Source organism: Bubalus kerabau, chromosome 4, assembly GCF_029407905.1.
Source record: "Bubalus kerabau isolate K-KA32 ecotype Philippines breed swamp buffalo chromosome 4, PCC_UOA_SB_1v2, whole genome shotgun sequence".
NCBI classification, from domain to species: Eukaryota; Metazoa; Chordata; class Mammalia; order Artiodactyla; family Bovidae; genus Bubalus; species Bubalus kerabau.
This window is the reverse complement of record NC_073627.1, coordinates 14,050,537-14,074,003: the sequence shown is the minus strand read 5'-3', so window position 1 is coordinate 14,074,003 and position 23,467 is coordinate 14,050,537. Positions and strand designations below refer to the sequence as shown.

The window sequence follows — 23,467 nt, the reverse complement described above, 5'->3', positions numbered from 1 at the left end:
ACAGAGTAAATCCAGGCAATTTAAAACTACCCATGGGGGAAGAAGTCAGATTCGCTGTAACATATGATCTGAAATGTCCAATTGTCAACCAGAAATTGAGACGTGCAAATAACTGGCAAGTGGGATGGACACTCAAAGGAAAAACAAGTCTATGGAAACTGACGTTGAGAGGGCCTAGATGTTGGATTTATCAGACAACAGCTCCTCAGCTGTTCACAGAGCCTCTCTGTGCAGCGCTGAGCTGTTCCCTGCAGGTGGCTAGCCCTGCCTGTGCATCCCTGAACCCCACACCTGGGTGCAAGGTAACTTCCCTTCCTCCCACTTACCTCCATGTGCCCAAATGTCTGCACCAAGGGAATGACCTCCAGCTCATTCAGTGTGGCCAGGTGCAGGATCTCTTTGATTTCCGAAGGGCTAGAGAGACAAAGACCACCCTAAGAGGTGCAGGCCGGCCTCCATTTAGGCTCCCAATCCCCGCTTGTCAGGTTCCTGGGGGACTCTACTGAGGAAACTAGTAGGGTCACTAACTCTGAAAAGCCCAACAGGTATTCTTAAGCTTTCAGAGAAGACTTCCATGCTACAGTTCAGGAAAACGATGCTCTGTTACGTCATCAAGTAACAGTTTACTTCTGACCAGCTATTCTGACTCAAACTCTATAAGAAGCTAAAGTCATTTTACCAGAAACTGGGCCACACAAGGAATCATAGTCTAGAACAAAGGTGGGAAGACAGGGCCTGAGGGTAAATTCACCGCTTGTTTCTGTACAGCCCATGACCTAAGATTGGTTTCAACATTTAAAAATTGTTGAGAATAATCAAGAGAAGAATAACATTTTGTGACCTGCAAAAACTAAATGGGAGGGCTTCTCTGATGGCTCAGCGGTAAAGAATCCACCTGCCAGTGCAGGAGACATGGGTTCGATCCCTGGGTTGGGAAGACCTCCTGGAAATGGCAACCCACTCCAGTATTCTTGCCTGGGAAACCCCATGGACTGGAGAGCCTGGAGGGCTACAGTCCATGGGTGGCAAAGAGTCAGACACAACTGAGTAACAAAAGAACAAAAATTGTATGGAATTCATCCTTCAGTGTCCACAAATAGGGTTTTATTGGGTCATAGCTATGCCCACTCATGGCCCACTGTGGCTGCTTTTGCCTCACAAACAGTTGTAACAGATGAGATGGGCTGCACAGACTGAAATATCTACTGTCTGGCCCTTTACAGAAAAGGCTGGTGACCCCTTTAATAGAGTACCAAGACTAGGTGGAGTGACTCATCTGAGAGGGTTTGTAACCCCATCTACTGGGGCTTTCCAGGTGGCTCAGTGGTAAAGAATCTGCCTACCAATGCAGGAGAGTCAAGAGACGTGGATTCGGTCCCCAGGTTGGGAAGATCCCCTGGAGTAGGAAATTGCAACCCACTCCAGTATTCTTGCCTGGAAAACTTCCATGGACAGAGGAGCCTAGCAGATTATAGTCCATGGGATTACAAGGAGTCAGACATGACTGAGCATGCATGCATTTGTTTATCCATCTATAAATGGACAAAACCCTTGGAAGGAAGTCACTGTCAGCACGCCTGAGTGTTCGTCCAGGTCAACGTCCTGCTACTGAGACTACTGAGGATGCCATCCGGGAAGGGCCCCGGACCACTCTACTCTGAGGTGTCATTTATGAATTCATCTCAATTTCTGTGTTTGAACCATCTCTAAAGTTAATCAGTTTTACAAATGAACTATTACATAAGGTTCTATCTTTAAATATACCTTTTTCAAGCTTCACTGGAACCCTGGTACCTTTTTCACTTTTAAAAACAAAGGAACAGAACATGTTTGTTGTACGAAGAAACACAAATACCTCTGCCATCACCACATTAATGCTCTGGAGCACACCTTTCCTGCTTCCCACTCACAGGCACGTGTTGGGAGTTCTATCACATCGAGCCAAGCCACCCTCCAGAACAGTTAGGCTGCTCTACAGCCCACCAGCAGGAGGCTAGTTTTTGCTCACCCTTGTGGACACAGAGGACTATTTTGTTTTAAAAGCTTCTCCAATTTGGTAGCCAAAATGGCATTTCATTGTTTTATTATTACCATATACTTCTTTCTTTTGGGGGGATCAAAATGTTCTTTGTCCAATTTTCTTTTGGGCTATTTGTTATCAATTTACATGGATACCCATAATTTTAAAGCCAAATGGGGTACGCCCATGACCACGCTATCTGACTTTCCTGATTCTGATCTGCTGCTGCTGCTGCTAAGTTGCTTCAGTCGTGTCTGACTCTGTGCGACCCCACAGACGGCAGCCCACCAGGCTCCCCCGTCCCTGGGATTCTCCAGGCAAGAACACTGGAGTGGGTTGCCATTTCCTTCTCCAATGCACGAAAGAGAAAAGTGAAAGTGAAGTCGCTCAGTTGTGTCCAACTCTTAGCAACCCCATGGACTGCAGCCCACCAGGGTCCTCCATCCATGGGATTGTCCAGGCAAGAGTACTGGAGTGGGGTGCCATTGCCTTCTCCGTGATTCTGATCCTTTCCCCTTTAATCCTCACTTTTCTGATAAAGATCCCACTTAGGGCCTTAAAGACCCTCCCTCCTTCTTCTGCATGGACACCTGTCAAAGTGTCCTCCATGCATTTCATATCCACAGACAAGACTGAAACATATCACAGCGCTTCCTTCTGGGGGATCATTTGTGGTTGTTGTTGCTCAGTTTCTAAGTCATGTCTGATTCTTTGTGACCCCATGGACTGCAGCACGCTAGGCTTCCCTGACCATCACTATCTCCTAGAGCTTGCTCAAACTCTTGTCCGTTGAGTCAGTGATGTCTTCCAACCACCTCGTCCTCTGTTGCCCACTTCTCCTCCTGTCCTCAATCTTTCCCAGCATCAGGGCCTTTTCCAATATATCAGCTCTTCACATCAGGTGGCAAAAGTATTGGAGCTTCAGCTTCAGTCCTTCCAATGAATATTCAGAGTTGATTTCCTTTACAATTGACTGGTTTGATCTCTTTGCAGTCCAAGGGACTCTCAAGAGTCTTCTCCAACACCACAGCTCAAAAACATCAATTCTTTGGCACGCAGCCTTCCTTATGGTCCAACTCTCACATCTGTACATGACTACTGGAAAATCCATAGCTTTGACAATATGGATGCTTATATTCTTTTAAACGTTTCCAAATTCTCTTCAGTGAACGTGCTTTATTTTTATGATTAAAAACATGCATTTAACAATTCTTACCTCCCCTCCCCGCCCTCCCCTCCAGGTTGCTGCCCTGCACATCCCATCTTCTCTACAGAGGCATTGCCCTGCTTGGCAGCTCAGGTACCTGTATGCATGCTTGGCCCTCAGCAGCCTCAGGTGGCCCTCGTAGGGAAACATGTCTTCATACTCAATGAGAATGCCATTTGCACCCAGGGCACGGAACAGGGGGAAAATCTGGGGAGGAGACAGAAACGTCATGAAAAAATGACTATTTGAATGGAAAATGACACACATGCAGGTCACAGACTCATTCTTTCAGCTGATGGACATGCATTATTGCTGATCTTTGGACTGATAATCCTCCTGGAAACTTTCCACCTGAAATGTGTACTCTGTGTTATGCCAACTAAACACAAATGTAGTGACGTGTTCACTTGACACAAGGGGCAGGGTTTCTGCTTGCTATAGAATAGCAGCTGCCTGGTGGCTTAGCTGGGGAGGGACGGCTGGGCAAGCAGGGTCAGACGGCACCTCATCTGGATGAGACTTGCAGCATGGGGCAAGGGAAGGGGCGGCCTGGGGCGATGGGAGCCTATAGGCTCTGGAGGGCTAGTGGTGAGAGCCTGGAAGAAGCCTAGAGGAGGTAGATGAAGGAGGAAAGAGGTTGTCCCTCTGTGCTTACGGGGTCCCTGCCCTGGTTCTCTCCCACTTCTTTTTCCACCTTTATCTCAAGAACATGGACTCCTATCCTCCAGGACTTTTAGGGCTGTATCTACTGTACACAGCACTGAGATTCTCTTTTAGCCTGGCATCACAGGCAGGGGTGGGGCTCCTGCAAGTATTTAGAATATAAATCCACCTCCAGACAAGGGCCACTACAAGTTTTATACAATGTGTAGCACTCTCGCTGATGTTGCTGTCAAAGCTTTCTTTCCCCAGGAACATGGGAACATTCTTAAGCATGCTGGATAGAAGGAAATCAGCTTCGGACCAGGAATTAGCTAAGATCATTTATAAAGTAGGTCATTGACAATTGACTGCAAATTATAAGAGGAGGCTGATTGTGGAAAGGAGTCAAACTAACCCAGGTCAGTCACTTGCACAAATGACACATAATGGTTATAGCATTTCCGTATTTTCCGCAGCATTTTTGCTCCTGGTTTCCCTTGCAGCCTTTAGCCATCTGACCATTGGGTGGCCTCTCTGGTATTTCTATCGGGGCTGGTAGGGATCTTCAGTGCTCTGGGTGGCTGACAGGCTGCTAAGCTCAGCCTGAGGGAGCCACCCAGCAAATCCTCGGAAACAGGAGGATTAAGAAATTGTTGTCTGAACCTGACTGACTGTTAGCAGCAGCAGGTAATGAAATGAATAAGAAATTGTTGTCTGAACCTGACTCTGTCCGTTAGCAACAGCAGGGGGCTCCAGCTACACACAAACTGGCTCTTCTTTGCTGTCTTTCACACCTATCCATTTGTCACAGTGCTTTTATCTCTTCACGTTTGACTTTTTTTTCTTTTCTGCCATTGCTTTCTCAACACTGGTTCCCATGGTGTCTATTCACTTTTGTCCTTTTTCTAGTTTAGTCTCTATTTCTGATTTTTTTTTTCTTCTTATAATTCATTCCTGAGTCTGGAGGCAATCTTTTCACAATCTACTTTTGTCTGGCTGTCGCTTTCTGTGCTTTTTAAGATATTTATTTGGCTACCGTGGGTTCTAAGAGCAGTATGGGGGATCTTTGATGTTCACTGCAGCACGCGGGGTCATTAGTTGCAGCATGTGGGACTGGGCGTTTCTATTTCTAATTCATGCTGTTCTTCCATAGCCTCTTAGTATCTCTGATCTTGTTTTGAAATATTACAGAACTGTGCCATCTGCTTTGTGGTCACATGGTGCTGGTGCACCTTCACTGTTACTCAAATCATGGTCCTCTATTTTCTGGCAATGTTTTTTTGTATGGCACAACCACACTCCTTTCCTATTGCTCATTTTACAATGAGATTTGTTTTCTTGTGTTTTGGAGAGCAGGTTCTTATGTTTGGGATGGAGCTGGGCCAGCCCAGGGCTCCCTCTGCAGCTGTTACATAAAGGATTAGCAGTTATGGACTTTGTGCAGCTACTTCCATAGCACTCAGTCTTCACTCCCTCTGGATCCTGTTTCTCCAGTATTTGAAACTTCTCTCTCCTTTACCTCAATGTTACTCCCCAGTTCAAGATGGAGTCTTTTCCCAACATTGCATTCTGAGTGTGGGGTTCTGTCCTCCTGGAAGAAGTTTCTGGAAAGTATTTTGGAATGCCTTGAGGTCTTGAGCACTCATTCTCAATCTGGAGCCAGTGACATCTCATCCAGTTTCTGACTTACCTTTACTTGTTGGGCTATTTTGTGGATTCCCTGGTCTTGGAGTCATCTGAATTTTTTTTTTCTTTTTTTAATATTTATTTGTATTTATTTGGCTGCACTAGGTCTTAGTTGCGGCACATGGGATCTTTGATCTTTGTTGTGGCATGCAGACTCTTATTTGCATCATGCGGGATCTAGCTTCCTGACTGGGGATTGCACTTGGGCCCCCCCGCATTGGGGGCTTGGAGTCTTAGCCACTGAACCACCAGGGAAGATCTTAAATTCTTTTTTACCTTTCCTCTACCATCCTCTGCCCAGCTGCTAACCCCACAGGAGTGTTGAGCTGTCTGTCTGTGGTTTGACCCCGCCCCTTGCATTTTGGCATTCACAGGGAAACCCTGATAACTTACATTTGTTTTAGAGTACATGCTTTTCCTGTGGCTGCCATAACAAGTCATCACAAACTGGGGAGCTTGAAATAGTAAGAATGTGTTCTCTCACAGCTTGGGAGGATGAAGCCCAAAATCTAGGTGTCAGCAGGGCCGTGCTCCCTCCCAGGCTGTAAGGGGCATCCTCCCTGTCTCTTCCGGATTCTGCGAGTTTCTGGCATCCTTTACCCTCCTGGGCATGCAGATGCATCAATTCTAGTCTCTGCCTCTGTCCTCATGTCCTCTTCCCTCTGTGTGTATTGTCCCCTCTCCTTATACAAACACCACTTATTGGATTAGAGCTCACCCTGTTCCCATATGATCTCATCTAATATCAGAGACATCTGCAAAAACCCTATCTTTAAATCACAGGTCACATTAACAGGTCCGCTGTGTTAGGATTTAAACATATCTTTTTAGGAGACACGATTTGGTTCACAACAGAGGTTGTGGGGTTTTGTCTTTTCTGTTTTTCCTTTTGCTATCCTGGTTGCTATCTGCTTTGTGAGGAGATATGGGGGAAATTCAAGATCTATGCTGCTGCCACCACGCCTCAACTCAGAACCCATGGTTGTGTTCCAAAAATGTATGTACAGAATGCTGTTCACAACTTCATAACTAAACCCGAGGCAAAGTGAGTCTCTAGAGAAGAAAGGGAGCTCTTACCTCCGAGAGGTAGCAGACCTTTGGTGGGGCTCCTTTCAGGTCCAGATGAACTAGTCGCATCTTAAATGGTGAGGAATCCGACATCTCACTATTTTTTGAGAAGTCATATAACTAAAAAATCTCTTTTCTGGGCACTTCTTCCTAGTGAAGAAATTCAGAGTTATATCCTTCCAATGTCTGTTTCAATTCTGATGTGAACTAGAAGGAAACTCATTTCACCAACATGAAATATATCAAGATGTCTGTCTCCACGTTCAAATACAAGGACCCTTGTTATACAGCACTGGTTTCCTTATAAGATGGCTATAATCTACAATAATACAAATGACTGCAAAATAATTTTCTGTTTTAAAGACTGTCTTATCCTATATATACTATGCCAGTGAAAACAGGCAAATATCTCTTAAACATTTTTCAGGCCCCACAATATGATGCTTCTGTAGAAAACTGATCCTCAATTTTATTCTACTTTAAATAGTATTAAAAATAATTTGCATTTTTAGAGTTTGAGTCCGCTTGGTTGCAGGGAAGGAGAAACTGTAAAAATTTATCCTAGGTCAGAGAAAACTGTCTAGGATTTAAAATAGGCCATTGATAATTTAAAAACAAATAAGTCACAAGTTTATCAGGGCTGACTAGTTTATGTTAAACTAGAGGAGGTATCTGGATGAAGCATAAAACACATAGAATTAGACAGGAAAAGGAAAGAAAATCTCTGTATATTGGTCATATATTCAGCTCCACAATTCAGACTACTCATTCTGTGCAAAGATTCATAAATCCCTGACCTTAGGGACTTTATAATATAGCAGAGAAAATAACATAATGCACATAGAAATCGATCAGTTTGATTGAAAAAAATAAATTATATTCAAAACAATCTCAATGACAAAGTTCTTAAGGCAATTACCTAAATTGCCATCTGAGAAGTGGATGAGTTTAAGACAAAGCATTTTGAAAAACTGAAATGTTTCAAAGCTGAGTTGCTTTACATTTTGAAAAAATAAATAATAAAAAAGAAAACTCTAACAATCCTCCCCCCCGCCCCCACTATAACCCAAATGTATTTTCCAGAGAATAGAGTTAAAAGAAAAATTTTTGAGCTGAGAAGTCTGTATTAGTCCTGGGTGTGCTTCCTTGTGTTTAGAGAGAAATCTTCTTACTTTTCTATAGCCCTACAGCAGGAATGAACACCGACATGTTACCTGATTCAGACACATTCAGAGTTGTTTACCAAAGTAAGTTGCTGCAAAACCTAAAGGGAAAGGAGACAGAGAAGTCAGTATTCCCTCTTGCAAGTGTGTAGTTCTTTACTTTGATTCCCTCCTGCACGAGGTCTATAGAAATATGATTATTTTAGACTTGGGTTATTATTTCAGACTTGTCACTATTGCTATCAGACAACCCGGTAGGTAGATCTGCAATTGTCCCAGTCTCTTGGGCTTCTAGGTAAGTTGCCAGGCGATGGCATCTGATTTCCCCACTTTGGGGATTGTTGGGCAGATCTCTTTTCTTGTTCAATGAGTCCAGATTTCCCCCCCCACCCCCACCCCCTCTGTATCAATAAATTACTCACCTTCTTCACACTTAATCCTTATGAATGAACCTCACTGTTAATTCCACTCATTCAGAATCTTAGGTATCTTGACAGGACTGGTTAAGATCTTACTTCTTGCCCACTGGACGGGAAACTGAATGTTGTAAACTAAACAGCAGGCCTCAGATACTAAGCACCAACAGGACCCAGTGCCCTCAGGTGTGGTATGGGCCCAGGGAGAGGAGCGTTGGAAATCCCACTGGAGAGGGTGGGAGACCCTGGGAGGAGGGCTTGGACACCGCGGGGAGAAGGCTTCGAGACTCTAGGAGGAGTTGGAGACCCCGGTAGAGCACGCACGACAGGGCAAGGACACACTTTTGTGGAAGGTTCGGAGGCTCGTCAGGTTCCGCGGAGGTCAGGGGAGGCAGGGTACGGCCAAGGCAGGTGCGCCGCGGGAAGCAAGCCAGGTCCGCGCTCGGTCCCCGCCCTGCCCCGCTCGGCGCTCGACCTCCGATTGCTCAGGCCTGGTCACCAGCCCGGAGGTTGAAGGCTGAGGGTGTCGCTTCGCGTGCCCGGCCGCGCCGGCCTCGCGCTACCTCTCGCAGCGCTCGTCCCGGGCTTGTGGCGGCTCCCGCATTCGGCCTAGCTTCGCGGCAGCGTAGCTAATGGCACCTCAGCGGAGGGGTGCTCCCAAGGCTCCCGAGGGCAGCGGGGCAGCGGAGCGTCGGCGCCAGAGCGGGTACCAGATAGCGCCGGGAGCGCGCGAACGGTGGTGTGGGCGGGGCCTGGCCCAGGGGCGGGGCCTAACAGGGGCGTGGTGTGGTGTGGCTGTGGTCTTGGCCCGGTCAGAAAAAGGTGGATCTGGTGCAGGCAGGGCCTTTCCCGGAAAGGCACTGCAGTGTGGGTGTGGCCTGGCCGCGAGGGGCCTGGTTTGTGGTTGGGCGAATCGGGCGCCTAGAGGGGCGTGGTCGTCCGGAGGGCGTAGCCTGCAGAATCCCTCCAGGACCGCGCAGGAAGGGGTTGGGCGGGGTTGGGCGGGGTTGGGCGGAGCTGCCGGTCGGGAAACCTTCCTTGACCTCCTTCCTCCCCAGTGTGTACCGAGGGCTTTGTACCGAAGGCTTTGTGCCGAGACTACGCACGGGGACTGGGACTCAGAGGTCCCCATCGTCTGGTCTCCGTGTGCTCTTCTCAGGGCTGAGCATGTGATGGTTCTCCGTTGGGGGACCCGATGAATGAATAAATGATCTCATCAGGTAGCCTTCGAGGGGATTCTGCCTAAAGCTTTCAGAGCCGGAGTGTATTCACTTCAGGATAAATTACCTTCTCGTCGTGCTTGCCCCATGGGCAATGGACCTTGCTCCAAATCCACTTCTGTTTTGGCAAGATTCTCAGTCTGCATTTGGGCCAGCTTACCCTGAACAGGGGTGCTTATTTTGAGGACACCTCAGGGAAGAATAGCTTCCAAATCTGGACCAGGAGGCTGTTTTTTCCCCTCTTGTCTCTACCTCCCTCTCTGTCCCTTTCTGTCTCAGCACCTGGGGTGTCCCAGGCGAAGGTGTCAACAGCTTTTGCCCACAGTAGGATTTCAGCCCCTGCTGCTGAAATGGGCTGGCAGTCTCCCTGCCCTACTGGGGAAGAAAAATATTAGCCCCGTTGGAGTTAGGGGCCCACCCTCGTCTAGTTAGAGGAGACTAGGTGGGCTAGAGGCTAGACAGCAGTTCTAAGTGGAGGATGGGGGTCTTTGTGACCTGGGGATCTATGCTCCCTGTTTAAAATGACCATGTATCCACCCAATATGGTCTGACTCAGCTGTGCCCACCTTGAGACTTATTTAATCGGAATTTGTGTGTTAGAAAGTACAAGTGTGAAAGTGTTGGTCGCTCAGTCATGTCCAACTCTTTGCAACCCCAGGTAGTGTACCCTCCAGGCTTTTCTGACCATGGAATTCTCCAGGCAAGAACACTGGAGTGGGTAGCCATACCTTCTCCAGGGGATCTTCCCAACCCAGGGATCAAACCCTGGTCTCCTCCATTACAGGCGGATTCTTTACTCTCTGAGCCAGCAGGGAAGCCTGTGTGTGTTTTATATATATAGCAATTTGAAATGTGGAGGGACATATAAAAATAGAAGGCAGACTCCCTGCTTTTCAGGAATTAATCATATACTTGAAGACATGAGGTGCACCTCCTGAAACAATGTCTGGATCGCTTTTCTCATTTCTGCCAGTCCTTCAAGCCCTACATATTTTTCTCAGTTAATAGAATACACGACTGTTCAGTTACACATATGAGAAAACACATACACATGTACACAGACACACATATGAGTGGGTATACACCATCCAGACACACATAGATACTCGTGTGCATGCACACACACACGCACACACAGAGACATCCCTGCAACTTCTGCATAGGCAGTGTGAATCCAACAGTTAACCCAGGTGGTACAGAAAGTGTCTTAGTGTTGAATCATTTCTGTGGTTCTTGCATTCCCTCCCTGGCTGCTTGGTGGTTTCAGTGAAATGAGTTTGGTTCGTGCTTACCTTAGTTCACCCTGGTAGCTCAGCTGGTAAAGAATCCGCCTGCAATGTGGGAGACTCGCATTCGATCCCTGGGTTGGGAAAATCCCCTGGAGAAGGGAAAGGCTACTCACTCCAGTATTTTGGCCTGGAGAATTCCACGGGCTGTATAGTCCATGGGGTTGGAAGAGATGGACACGACTGAGCGACCTTTACTACCTTAGTTCACGTTGTGTGTGAGTGTGCACCCTAGGGCCAATGCATGGGGTTGTGTCAGTCATCTTTGGATGCAGGCAATGTGATTGATGTCACAGGCTCTGTCAGGATCTCCCAGATGGTTCTCCATGGACATGGCCAGGCTGGGAGGGACCACGACTAGCAGTTGGTCTTGTCCTCGGGGGCATAGTGAGCCCTGTCTGGTCATATGGGGCGAGGGGCACATTCCCCACCATGTCCTCGTATGCTGGCAAGTGCCTCTGGATTGATGGAGAGTAGCTCTGATGATGACCAGTGTGGGACCCCTTTAAGGCTGTAACTAAGTGTGGGTGTGGTCTCTGGTGATTGTGGTCTGAGTTTTCAGCACACGCAGTTGCCTTCGGGTGACCACAGCTGTTTTCTGTTCTCAGCACCAAGAGTATCCGGGCACCTCGGGATGTGCGCAAGAAGTGGTTGAGAGTCGCTGTCCTGGGGTCCTGCACTGCGCTCGCCGCCTGCCTGTTCTGGGGCAGCCTGGGGGGTGATGACGGCATCACTGAGGTCCTGGCTCACCGCAGCGAGATCCTGCCAGGCAGGTTCATCGAGGTGCCCTGCTCTGAGGACTATGACAGTCACCGAAGGTTTGAAGGTACGCAGTGCCAAGGTGATTCAGGAAAGAGCAGCATGTTAACATGGAATTCGGTGTGTTCAAAATGCATCTGTTTTTACTTTGATGAATTGGTGGGAATCAGGTTGAAAGTCGTGTGGGGTTGGGGGGACAGGCGGCATTCCTCCCCACTGCCCACCCCCCTCTCCCCACGTTGGTTAGCTCACACCTGTTCCGGGGAGTGTGAATGTTTCAGGCCCCACCTGTGCAGGAGCAGGCCCAGGCTTCATTGCCCAGGCTATGGCCAGTGTTTTACTGAGGTGCCCACCACCTCAGTGTGGATTCCATCTGGTGGAAGAGGTGGTTTGCCTGGAAAGATGTAACAGAATTGGGAGGATATCAATGAACAAGTTGAACTGAGAAGAGGCATTTTCTGTTTTAGGGGATTGTTATATCAGAAAATGTTGCAACAGGAAACCCAGGGTCCATCCCCTCATGGCGTTTGTCCCATCCTGGCACCTGCCTGCTCTGTGGAGGGCAGCAGTTTTAAAAGCCTAGCCAGAGTGACTGGGCCTTAGAGACAGAACTAATTTTTTCTATTCAGAGCAGTGCTTTGAACTTGAACCAAGAAAAAGATTGCTGAGTCCTTCCACCAAGGGGCACTGTTGTGATGCGCACAAGTTGGGTTAAAGTGAAGGGAGGTGTGTGGGCTCCTTGGCAGAAATGGACATGCCGAGGAACTGGGGTTCCCTTTCCCCTCGGGGGTCAGGGGTGGACAGGTTCTGTTGTGGGCATGCTCTCTCTGTCTTGGTGAGCTTTTTTCCTGTAAAGTCCCAGCTTTTGACAAAGTATATTTTTCCCATGCTAAGTCACTTCAGTTGTGTCAGACTCTTTGTCACCCTGTACACTGTAGGCCCGGCAGGCTCCTCTGTCCACGGGATTCTCCAGGCAAGAATACTGGAGTGGGTTGCCATGCCCTCCTCCAGGGGATCTTTCCTACCCGGTAATCGAACCTGTGTCTCCTGCATTGCAGGCGGATTCTTTACCGCTGAGCCATTATTTCTCCTACCCCTTTAATAATTTATCAACATTAAAAACAGTTGGAATGAGGCAGAGGAGGAGCTGGTGTAGATGGAGATGGGATTTCAGTTGGGAAGGTGAGAAAGTTCAGGAGATGATGGTGGTGATGGTCACCCAACATTGTGAGTGTAGTTAATGGCCCTGAACTGGCTAAAATGGTAAATTTGGGGTTTTATATGTATTTTACCAGAAAAACACAGCATCGAAGTCTCTGGACTCCCCCTCTCTCCCCCTTGTCTCCTCCCATAGCTGACAGGGGCTCTGCCCGCCCTGGACTTGTGTGTCTGGGAGGCACATCTGTGTGCTTGTGTCCTGTGCTCTTGTGTACATGCACGGACATCATCACCACTCACAACTCACTTTCTCGCCCAAATAATACTCTTTAACGCTCATTCATATTCAGCGTGTTGTGTCCTGCTGGATTTTAAGATTTCAAGATTGATGGAATTTGAGTTCTCTCTAACTGCCCGGTAGCTGGAGACCATAACCTGTATGGTACAGAACCGACTTTCCTGTTGGGCTAATGTGTTTTTGTTAATGTTGCGTGTGTACCTGAAAAAATGTCTGTTTTTGAATGGTTGTTGTGAAGCTCTGAGCATCTCCTAGTCTACACTCCTCTGGGCACACTGTCTTCTTGGACGTCTTGCCTTGTTGTTCAGTTATCGGGAGCTGCGAGGCGGGGTCTCCACCTCAGTGGTGGGCCTGGTGGCTGCCTCACGTGTTTGAGCTGATGTCACTTGGTGCTTCTGTTGCCCCTGCGTCTTCCTGGTGAACCGTTGCTATTATCAGTCTCTTCCCCTCTCATAATTCTTTTGTCTTTAAATGTATTTCTTTGTATGATATCACTCCCCAAGCTGCTGTTTGGTTATCGTCGTTTTTGCCTGTATCATTGACCTTTAGGGAGTAACCCTTATAAAAAGCATTTTTGTGTTTTAATAGAACATGGATCTTGTATCAGTAGGGTTATATTTAGCTCCATAGAACTGAGGCACCCCTTCCCTAATGACCCCCAAGTAGAAGTTTATCCACCCAGAGAAAGTCACCCCAGGTCAGCCTGGCTCCCTGTGAGCCCTTTGCGCTGAGCCCCCAGCTCTCCCACTCAGTGTGTGGTTTATGTGGTCCCAGGACACCTCCAGGCACGTTCCAGGCAGGAAGAGGGGAAGGAGGATGAAAGCTAAAGGTCAGCCAGCCCAGCGTGTCCTGAGAGTGTTCCATTATCCACATATCCTGTGGTACACCCAGCTCGAGACAGCCAGCCTGCCCTTTGCACCAAGACACAAGGCACTTGCTGAGCTCGTCCATCTCTGGTGCTCTGCCTCATCCTGGGCCCATCCATCTGACCCTGGCCCTGTCCACCCTGACCCTGGCCATTTTATCCCTGGGCCTGTCATGCTGACCCTGGCTGTGTCCCCCCTGGCCCTGATCCCACTTTGCCTCTTTCACCCCAACCATGGCCCCTTCCACCCAACCCTGACTACTTTCACCCCAACCCTGGCTCCATCCCCATCCAAGCTCCCCCACCCTTCTCCCTCTAAGCAGCTCAGTCCTGGCTGTAGGATAGAGGGAGGCAAAGGGAGGGTGGGGAGCATCTTGGAGCAGCTCTGCAAAAGGATAGCAGCTACAATTGCAGGCACAGCTTTGTTCATCCAGGAGGGACTTGCCAACAGGTCTGGATCTGTGGTCAGGTCAGTGATCTGTGGTCAGGTTCAAGAATGTCGTGGATGCCTCCTCTGGGCAGAGTGCCTGGTGCTTCCAGAGTGGCCTGCCTGGCGTGGGGCTGCCAGGAACACAGTGAAATTTATATGGGAAGTTTCACAGTGAAATTTGATGTAGGGGACGTGCATGTACTAGAAAGTCACCATTGCTTATCTGAAATTTACTCTGACCACGTGGCCTGTAATTTCCAAACCTGGCCCCCTAATCCTGTGAAAGGCAAGGCCCCAACCCACAAAATTCTGTTGTCCCTGAGAAGGGGGGTCCACATGTGAGTCCTTGACAACGGCATGCTACTCTGTGTCAGGGTTCAGTGGGGGCTGTGTGTCATCTTGACTTGACTCTTTCTAGGCTGCTCCCCGAGGAAGTGTGGCCGGGGCATCAGCGATGCCGTCATCACCAGGGACGAAGCCCGAAGGATTCGCAGGTACACGCATCTCCGAGCTTCTGTCCTGAACAAGTGGGAGGGTGAGGCTGGGGCAGGGAGCAGAGAATTACTACTAAAAGGATGATTTCAAGAGATTCATTTAGAATTCCCTAAGAATTTCCCTGCATACTTCCAAGGCCAAGATGGGCTTTTCTGATTTCCAGGAGGAAAGGCTATTGCCCTCAGTGATGTGGTTGCTGATGGAACCTTCTGGAGGCCCAGGCCCTCTCCAGGGGCAGCTGGAGAGGTGGAGGGGGGATGCTCTGTTTTGGTCTGTTGGGGAGGTGGGGGGGATGCTCTCCCATCAGCCGTTGAGGGGCCCAATGGACACTTGTATAGAGATGGCAGGTTTACCCAGTGGCCCCAGGCAGTTTCTAGACAATATTTCAGTCTCCTCTCCAAAACTGATTGGGATCAGCCCTCCCATCAGCTCGCCATAACTCATGACTGGGTAGGAGGTCTTACTTACAAGTAGTTGGCATTGGATTCTTCCTTGTCGTTTAGAAGCAGATCTTGATGCTTTGACTTTTCCGACATGGAGTTCAGACACAGGCATGTGCCTAGTGGAGCAGTGTCTAGTTGAGTCCCAAAGGGAGACTCTCCTCCTGTTTCTAGATAACCTTGTAGGGGCCAATTGGGTAGTGGGGGGTGGTCACTGGTGTGAGGGCTGGATCCAGCCCCTAATCAGTTTCCGGGGTGGCCATGAAGCATCTGTCAGAGGCACCAGAAGCCCCTGCATCTTCACTGACACGGGTGGTCCTGTGAGGTCCAGCCCAGGGTACCACATGGCCTCTGCCTCCTGAGCTGGTGATTACAGTCTGCCTCCCAGCCTGTGATGACAGGAGAGAGACTTTCCAGCCCAGAGCAACCCATTCAGCTCAGCACCAGGTCTCTGAACTAAAGATGGAAAGTAAGCCCACTTGTCCCCAAACCGTGTGATAGGATGTTAGTAAGGTGGTGACAGAATACTAACATTTACTCAACTTGAAAGTCGAGTCCTGTGGTCTAAACATGTGATTCTGTCATAAACATTAAGCAATCCGTTAACATTGTGTTAGCTGTGTGATTGGTGTGTGTCTAGAGGTATCATAGATGATGCTGTTAACTGAATTCTGACTTAAGATCTTTCCCTACAGCATAGCTGAGAAGGGGTTGTCCCTGGGAGGATCCGATGGAGGGGTGAGTTGTCTGTCGTTCCTGCTTCAGTTTTCTTCTTACCCCTTTGGCTCTGCTCTCCCTCCAAGGGGAAATGAGGGTATAGGATGTTCAGGCCCCCACAGATGCAGTGTACGGACTGTTGTCCACTGAGTGAGACTGCGGGGGGTCCAGCAGTGGCCCCTGAAAAATGCATCCACCCAGAACTGTGATGGGACCTTATCTGGGAAAAGGGTATTTTGCAGATGTCATTAAGTTAAGGGTCTCAAGATGAGATCACCCTGGATTATCAAGGTAGCCCTAGGTCCAATGACAAAGTCCTTGTAAGAGGAAGGCAGAGGGAGGTTTGAGACTGAAGAAGAGGCCATGTGAAGATGGAGCAGAGTGGAGTGATATGCCACAAACCAAGGGACCCCTTGTGCCACCAGAAGCCCAAAGATTCAAGGAAGGATTCTCCCCTGGTGCCTTCGGAAGGACTGGGACCCTGCTGACACCTTGATCTCAGCCTTCTGGCCTCCAGACCTTGAGACAATGAATTCCTGCTGTTTTAAGCCTGCCATTTACAGCAACCACAGGGAACTCAGACAGGCCAGTGCAGCTCTGTAACTCATCCGCTTCGTGGGTAGCCTTGAGAGTCCATCTGTGCGAGTGCCTTACGTTGGAGTTCTCACGTGGTCCCAGTGGGGATCTTCTCACCCAGTGTGTCTGCTCTCCTCTGGATAGTTCAGTCATTATCTCTGTGACTCTTATTCTGCAGACTCTTTCCTTTTGAGTTCTGAAAATTAAGCTTCTCCTTTTATTTTGATTCAGTTCAAGGGGAATATTTATTAAAACCTATTTGTGTGTGGACTCATCTTTTACTCTCTGCTCAGCATTTATGTGAAAAGTTCTCTTGCAGTGAATCATCCAGGTTTAATATCTTTAAGGGCAGTTAACACTTTTTAAGCCCAGATTGTGTTCAAAACAAACCCCCTGGGATGGTCGTCGCATCAGTGAGAAAAGACGCCCAAACAGGGTAGAGGTGGTCCGTGCTCATGTCCCCTCCCCTCTTTTAAGACATGGAGAAGGCCTTCTGGACGCTGGATGGGCAGGGGTCAGAAACACTGGTGGTTCATTAAAGAGTGATGACCTAGCAATTCCGCTCCTGCGCATTTACCCAGGAGAACGAGAGCATCTCCCGTGATAAAAACGTTGTCCACCAGTGTCAGAGCTGCCTTATTTGCAACAGCCCTGAACTAGGCGCAGCCCGCATGTCCATCTCCAGGTAAGTTAGTCACAGGGAGGTGATCCTCAGTGAAAGGAGCCAGGCTGAAAGCGAGTGTACCTGCATGACTCCAGGGCCTCCTGTTCTAGAAACTAACCAGCACCTCACACACCTTTGTCCAAATGTCTTGAAACCCAGCCTGTGTGCATTGTCATCCTGACCTGTGTGTGCAAGGATACGTCTCGGGAATTTGTGTTTAACATTGATGGCTTTTAGAGCTCAGGCACCTGCCAGGCAGCCCTCATACTACTATGCCAACATCTTTTCCAGGCGTCCATCCTGGACCTGCACTCAGGGGCCTTATCTGTTGGGAAGCACTTTGTAAACCTGTACAGGTGAGAACCTGGGGTGAGAGGGTCTACCCGTTTTTTATCTGGGGACACCTGAGTGAGGCTTGTGTGTATGGATCAGAAGGGCTTCAGGTTTTGGGGAAGACCTCAACATCTGCCATCAGGCTGTGGCCAAGTGAGGACTGGGAGATTAAGCTCTTCCAAGGGGCTGGGTACTCACTCACCTTGCTTTAGGAAACAGTCTAGTCGGGAAGGGGCTGAGAGATAGGATCGGAGGGAGAGATGAGTGGCAGGCCAGGCTCCTAAAAGGTGCCTCCTGAGGGCCAGGAGAAGCAAGAGATCTCCCAACCTTAATAAATGTCACCCCAGCTGGTGGCTCAGATGGTAAAGAATCTGCCTGCAATGCAGGAGACCTGGGTTCGATCCCTGAGTCGGAAAGATCCCCTGGAGAAAGGAATGGCTAGTCATTCCAGTATTCTTGCCTGGAGAATCTCATGGACAGATGAGCCTGATGGGCTATAGTCCATGGGGTCACTAAGCATTGGACATAATTGAGCAACTAACAGTTTCACCTGCCAGGTACTGCCCTCCCACCCCCCTCCCTTTTCTCACATGGTTATTGTAGAAAGAGCAGCTGCAAGATAAGAAGGACCAGCTGATTCTCAAGGACTTGCTGGTTAACTGGAGGAAAGACTGAATTTAAAGGAAATGTGTTAGTTGCTCAGTCACGTCTGACTCTTTGCAACCCCATGGACCGTAACCAGGCTCCTCTGTCCATTGAATTCTGCAGGCCAAGAATACTGGAGTGGGTAGCCACTCTCTTCTCCAGGGGATCTTCCCAACCCAGGGATTGAACCTGAGTCTCCTGCATGGCAGGCAGATTCTTTACCATCTGAGACACCAGGGAAGACTCAAAGGAACTAAGGAAACATTAATAAAATGTCTCATTTGTTAATACTCCTTATTCTTTTCACAGATACTTTGGGGATAAAATACAAACTATCTTCTCAGAAGAGGACTTCCAGTTGTACCGGTGAGGGAAGGAACGCCTGGGTCAGAGGTGGGGAAGGTAGTGGGGGCATGGGAGTGCTGGGGTGAGTCCTGCGGAGAACTGGCACTCAGGTTTCTGGTTTTGCACAAGATACCCTGTCACATGTGTGTGAACCCATGTGTGTATCTGCTCACCTTTCCTCCTTCTCCAGTTCACATCTTTTTGTGGTATAGTTTGATATGGGTCCCGTGGACCCGTGGAGAATCCTCTTCCAGCTGCTCTGAGTGACACGTGTGTCCTCTCGGCAGGGACGTGCGGCAGAAGGTCCAGCTGGCGATCGCCCAGGCGTTTGGCATCAGTGCGTCTTCGCTGCACCTGACAAAGCCCACCTTCTTTTCCCGCATCAACAGCACGGAGGCCCGGACGGCTCACGATGAGTATTGGCATGCGCACGTGGACAAGGTGAACACACCTGGGGCCTGTCCACTGATGTGCTGTCTGTTCACATAGTTGGGGTTTTAGATGTTTCCTCTCTGGTGATGCTGTCAAGGAAATAAGACTTGTTTCTCGTGTGGTGAGGTGAGAGAAGATGGTGAAACGCATGTTATGGAACAGGGCAGGCCTGGTGGGGACCATCCTTTGCTACTTGTTCCCAGATGCAGAGCTGTCTCTGCCTGAGCGGTGAGCTTCATCAAATGTCACCTGACCCGGCCTTGATTCAGCCTTTCTGTTGGGTGGTCTCCCCTTGGACATGCATCCCCCGCCCCTGCCCAGGAGGCCCCTTTTCCCCCCTTTTTTTGTGTGGGGAGAGATCTCTTGACCAGAATCTCTTGGATTCTGTGGACTCCTCTTCTTTGACCTCCTGTTGTTCCCTAGACATGGTAACACCTAATCTATCAATGTCTTCATCAGCCACAACTGAAGCCCTCTCCCGCCTGCCCCTCAGCCCCACCCTGACCTGCTCGGCCAGCACGCCCAGCATGGCGCCAGGGGAGAGTTGGCCACAGAAACGTCTGAGGGCTGTTGGCGGTCACCCCAGCTGCGAGTGTGCTCAGGTGACCCAGATAATCTCTGCATTGCTTGATGCTGGAACAAAGGAAATGAAGTGAAAAATAAGCCGAGGGTTTGGGCAGAAGCTCTCAGATTGGGCTTCTGCCTGAGATTCGGTCAGACATTGGTGTGTTTATTTAATCTCAACTGTCTGAGCTTGACAGAAGAAGGAGCACTTCCCTGTGGTTAGTAAGACTGAGGAACCCAGTATTTAATTAAGCTAAAGTGAAGCAGCTGTATGTGGCCAGTGGCTCATCTGAGCCAGTGTAGTTCAGGGGGTTCGAGGGGACTCAGGTTGGAAGTTTGGGCATCACCCCGGGTGCTCCCATGGGCTTCTGATTGATCACTGGGTTCAGACTCATCCATTTATGATTAAGCTTCCTGTTCATTCTCACCTCACAGGTTTAGCAGCCATTGCCTCATTGAATAATCATTCTGTAGATGCATTATTTCATTAGGGAACCAGGGCTGAGACCTTCAGTGTAAGATCATCATAGACATTGCAGAGGGGAAAACAAGGTTCTATGGGGTTCAGGGCAAAGACATCATGTGCTGAGGACAGACAGGTTCATGCAGCAAATGGGGAAGGGAGTTTGGGATGGAGTCTGGGAGAATTTCCCTGTGTGAAGAAAGAGCAACCCTCTGCATAGTGGGAAGGGTGGGTTTAGGAGAGACAGCACTGAAGGTAGCCTGGTTCCTTGATCCACTTTGAAGGAAGAAAGATAAGGAAGATATTCTTCAGGCAGAGAAAACAAGTCAATAGTGATGAACAGGGTGGCCTCAGACATGTTAGAGCTAGGAGGTCTTGTGACAGGGTGTACAGGACCTGGGTGGTTGTCATAGCCAAGGGGTCACTCATGCATGGATGTGGCAAAAAGATGTCCTCCCATGAGGGGACTCCAGGAGTGAAGCATCTGCTCCTGGCTGTGAAGCTCTCCAGCCTCTGACTCAGGACAGCTCAGGCCCCACCAGCCTCTGCCATCCCCACCACCTGCTGGAACCTGCCTCCTTCCTAGGCCACTGTGCTCACATGAGTTTGGGGTGGTTCCTTTGCAGTATCTGAGCTGGGTGGGTAGGAGAGGGTGAGGCTACTGGACACCCCCCATCCCGATCTCTTTTAGGTTTCGTGCAGCTCAGTGGATGTGAGGTTCACTGCTGAAACAACTCAAGGGCACTGCCCTGAGCTGTTCTCAGGTTTAAGTCACTCTGATATTTGTTTGGTGCCCGGATACCAGATAAGGAGCCCCCAAATGGGGTCTTGGTGGGGAATGTGGAGGGAGCCCAGGTCTATGTAGAAAGTCCAGCTCCACAGACAGCGCAGTACTGAATTCACCAGAAGGTGACAGGGCCTTGGTCAACTTGGCAGGCTGGTGCTCAGCAGAGGGTTTTCTGCCATTGGGAGGGCAGTGTGAGGCCTGGGTTCTGTCCTTCCCTGAGAACCAAGCCCTCCCACAAGTAGATGGTGACGTACCCTCATGCTTTGCCCACAGGTGACCTATGGTTCCTTTGACTACACGTCACTACTATACCTTTCTGACTACCTGGACGACTTCGGTGGGGGGCGGTTTGTGTTCATGGAGGAGGGGGCCAACAAGACGGTGGAGCCGAGAGCAGGTAGGACTCACAGGTGGAATCTGGGGTGCTTGACTGTGGCCTTTCCTGGGATGCTGAGTTTATAGTTGATTATCTCCTATGAAAGTTAACAGGGAAATATGCCAAGGGTTTTCAGTTTTCCCATCTATTCACTTTCCAGCCCCCTCCATTCCCTCCTGTGCATCCAGGTTCCAACAGGTTCGTTCCTCTTCTGCCTCAGCATTTCATGGTGTGCTGGTCTTCTGGTGATGATTTCCTGAAAATACTCTTTATTTCAGCTTTTTTCTAAAGGATATTTTCACTGGAGGTGAAATTCTGGATTGGTGGGTTTTTTCTTTTTTTAAAAAACCATTTTCCTTTTCCTCGGGCTCCCTTGTTGCCATCACCGCTGTCACCTCCCTGCAGTAGCTGCCTCTTTGCTCTCCACCTGCAAGCCGCTCTCTAGTCTCTGGCTTCATCAGTTTGACTATGATGTGCCTCAGTGTGAATTTGTATTTATCCCGCTTGAAGTATTTATTCTGACAAGCTTATTGGGTTAAGAGTCAAAGTTTTCATCACAGTAGGGAAAGTGGTCATTATTTCTTCAAATCACCTTTTTCTGCACCAATATGAGCTTCTCTTCCCTCCAAAGGTCCAACCTGAGGGGTGGACGGTTTCCTGATGTCCCACAGGCCACGAGGAGATTGACTTTTCCTCAGTCTTTTCTTCTCTGTTCTTTGGTGCCTCTGTTTGCAAAGTGTGCAGAAACACTGGGGGCCCCTAGAGACCCCCAACTCTTGCTGCAAGTCAGTGATATTTGATAACCGTGTGTGCAGGGGTGGGAGTGCACAGATGGCGTGGATGGGCAAGGAGGCCATTGAGCCCACTGTGCAGACTGGCCTGGCTGCTTGTCTGATGTCTCAGGTGTGATTGAAACTGGAGAAACCAAGGACAAAATGTCCTTTAACAACTTGGGCCTCAGGAAGTGGTGTGACTCCAGATTGCTCTGGGAAAGAGTGTTCCCTTCAAGTCAGGGGCAGCCTGGCTGGTCCAGAGGAGGGTCTGAGTTCCGGGTGTCCCCAGGCCCCATGCAGAGGTTTCTGTGTGTTACATGTTTTCTTTTGTTCTGCTATTTTCAGGCGGAGCACAGTTCTTTTGTTTACAACCAGAAAACAGTGGACTCTGGTGTAGACTTTTCTCCTCTTTTCACAGATTTAGCGGTCAAGTTCCTGGCAGTGACCTTTGAAGGGAAATGAAGATGTCATGGAAAATTTTTAAAAATTAATTAATTTGTTTGTTTATTTGGCTGCATCTGGTCTTAGTAGTGGTGTGTGGGATCTTTCATTGTGGCCTGCAGGCTTAGTTTCAGGTGGGATCTTAGTTCCCTTACCAGGGATTGAACCCATGTCCCCTGCATTACAGGGTGGATTTCTGGATCACCAGGGAAGTCCCTGTCATGGAACATTTGGTGCTGGGCCACGTGGTAGGAACATGGCATCTGTGGGATCCCAGGGCTCCTCCCTAATGACTCCATTAGGGTCAACTCCATTTGTCCTAAAAAAAAAAATCTACAGTGGTGTATGTGAGGCCAGTTAAATATTGGAACACATAGACACTGGGTTCTCTGAACACAGATGGCTGGAGGACCCACCCACTCCAGGACCTTCAGAAGCCCTCTCCTGTGTCCTGTCTTTAGCTGCCCTGGGAGGGAGCTATAGATGCTGGGTGTTTGCCTTGACCTGTTTTTCCTAATTCTCTGTTAAAACATTGTCATCACCCTCCAGGGTTTGGTTTTGTTCCAGGTGTGATTAGAAATAAGATCCTCAGGTGGGCCTGGGGAGGTCACATGGCTTGTAGGGGTCCCTGGGGTGGGTGGCAGGGCCTCACTGAAATTCTAGGCTGACCCACAGAGAGGCTGTGCCCAGGACTGGGGCATCCTTCATCCTGCAGGTTTGACTCCAAGCCCTGACTTCCTGCATCAGTGGTTTCTCCAGCCCACAGGTTCCTTGTGTCCCTGAGTCGGCCTGAACACAGGTCCTCTGAGGCCCGGTCATGTGTGTGACCTCAAGGTCATGCTTTGTTCTCCCCTCTCCCAGGTCGGGTATCCTTCTTCACCTCCGGGTCTGAGAACCTGCATCGGGTGGAGAAGGTCCACTGGGGCACCCGCTATGCCATCACCATTGCCTTCAGCTGCAACCCCGACCACGGCATCTCGGACCCAACGCTCACGTAGCCCCCCAGGCGGCTCGCCCAGCAGCCCTGCCCGGAAGCAGCCATGCTGGACATGCACCCCTCCCCTCCTGCTCAACTCATTTCTACCATTTCCACTGAACAAGGTGCCTTATGAATCATCCCAAATTTTGATTTGCTAACGTTTGATCATTTTTCAGCTGTGAGTAAATAGAGGGGACCAGCTTCCCCTCACAAGGATCA

The 23,467-nt window shown here is 49.2% G+C and overlaps 2 protein-coding genes across 4 annotated transcripts in view; one reads left to right on the top strand and one right to left on the bottom strand.

The window, feature by feature from the left end:
* Nucleotides 1-8,770, bottom strand: part of HEXD (hexosaminidase D) — a 19,190-nt gene extending 10,420 nt beyond the window's left edge. Inside the window, exons 1-5 of the mRNA XM_055575452.1 lie at nucleotides 8,209-8,770; nucleotides 7,838-7,887; nucleotides 6,633-6,773; nucleotides 3,325-3,434; nucleotides 327-414 (exon numbers count right to left, since the gene is read on the bottom strand). Coding sequence (XP_055431427.1) covers nucleotides 327-414; nucleotides 3,325-3,434; nucleotides 6,633-6,716 — 282 coding nt within the window. The 5' untranslated portion in view covers nucleotides 6,717-6,773; nucleotides 7,838-7,887; nucleotides 8,209-8,770. The remainder of the gene's footprint in view (nucleotides 1-326; nucleotides 415-3,324; nucleotides 3,435-6,632; nucleotides 6,774-7,837; nucleotides 7,888-8,208) is intronic.
* OGFOD3 (2-oxoglutarate and iron dependent oxygenase domain containing 3) lies at nucleotides 8,769-23,467 on the top strand. 3 transcript variants are annotated; one of them, XM_055575454.1, is made up of 9 exons: nucleotides 8,769-8,908; nucleotides 11,317-11,534; nucleotides 14,637-14,712; nucleotides 15,849-15,891; nucleotides 17,402-17,466; nucleotides 18,398-18,454; nucleotides 18,721-18,874; nucleotides 20,953-21,076; nucleotides 23,131-23,467. In XM_055575454.1, exons 1-9 carry the CDS (start codon nucleotides 8,835-8,837, stop codon nucleotides 23,265-23,267), a joined length of 948 nt encoding a protein of 315 aa, XP_055431429.1. In that variant the 5' UTR covers nucleotides 8,769-8,834; the 3' UTR covers nucleotides 23,268-23,467. The 3 variants fall into 3 exon arrangements, 2 of the variants coding, with proteins under 2 accessions (XP_055431429.1, XP_055431428.1); XM_055575453.1 differs by having other exon boundaries at nucleotides 8,804-8,941; XR_008712868.1 differs by lacking the exon at nucleotides 23,131-23,467 and having other exon boundaries at nucleotides 8,804-8,941; nucleotides 18,721-18,991.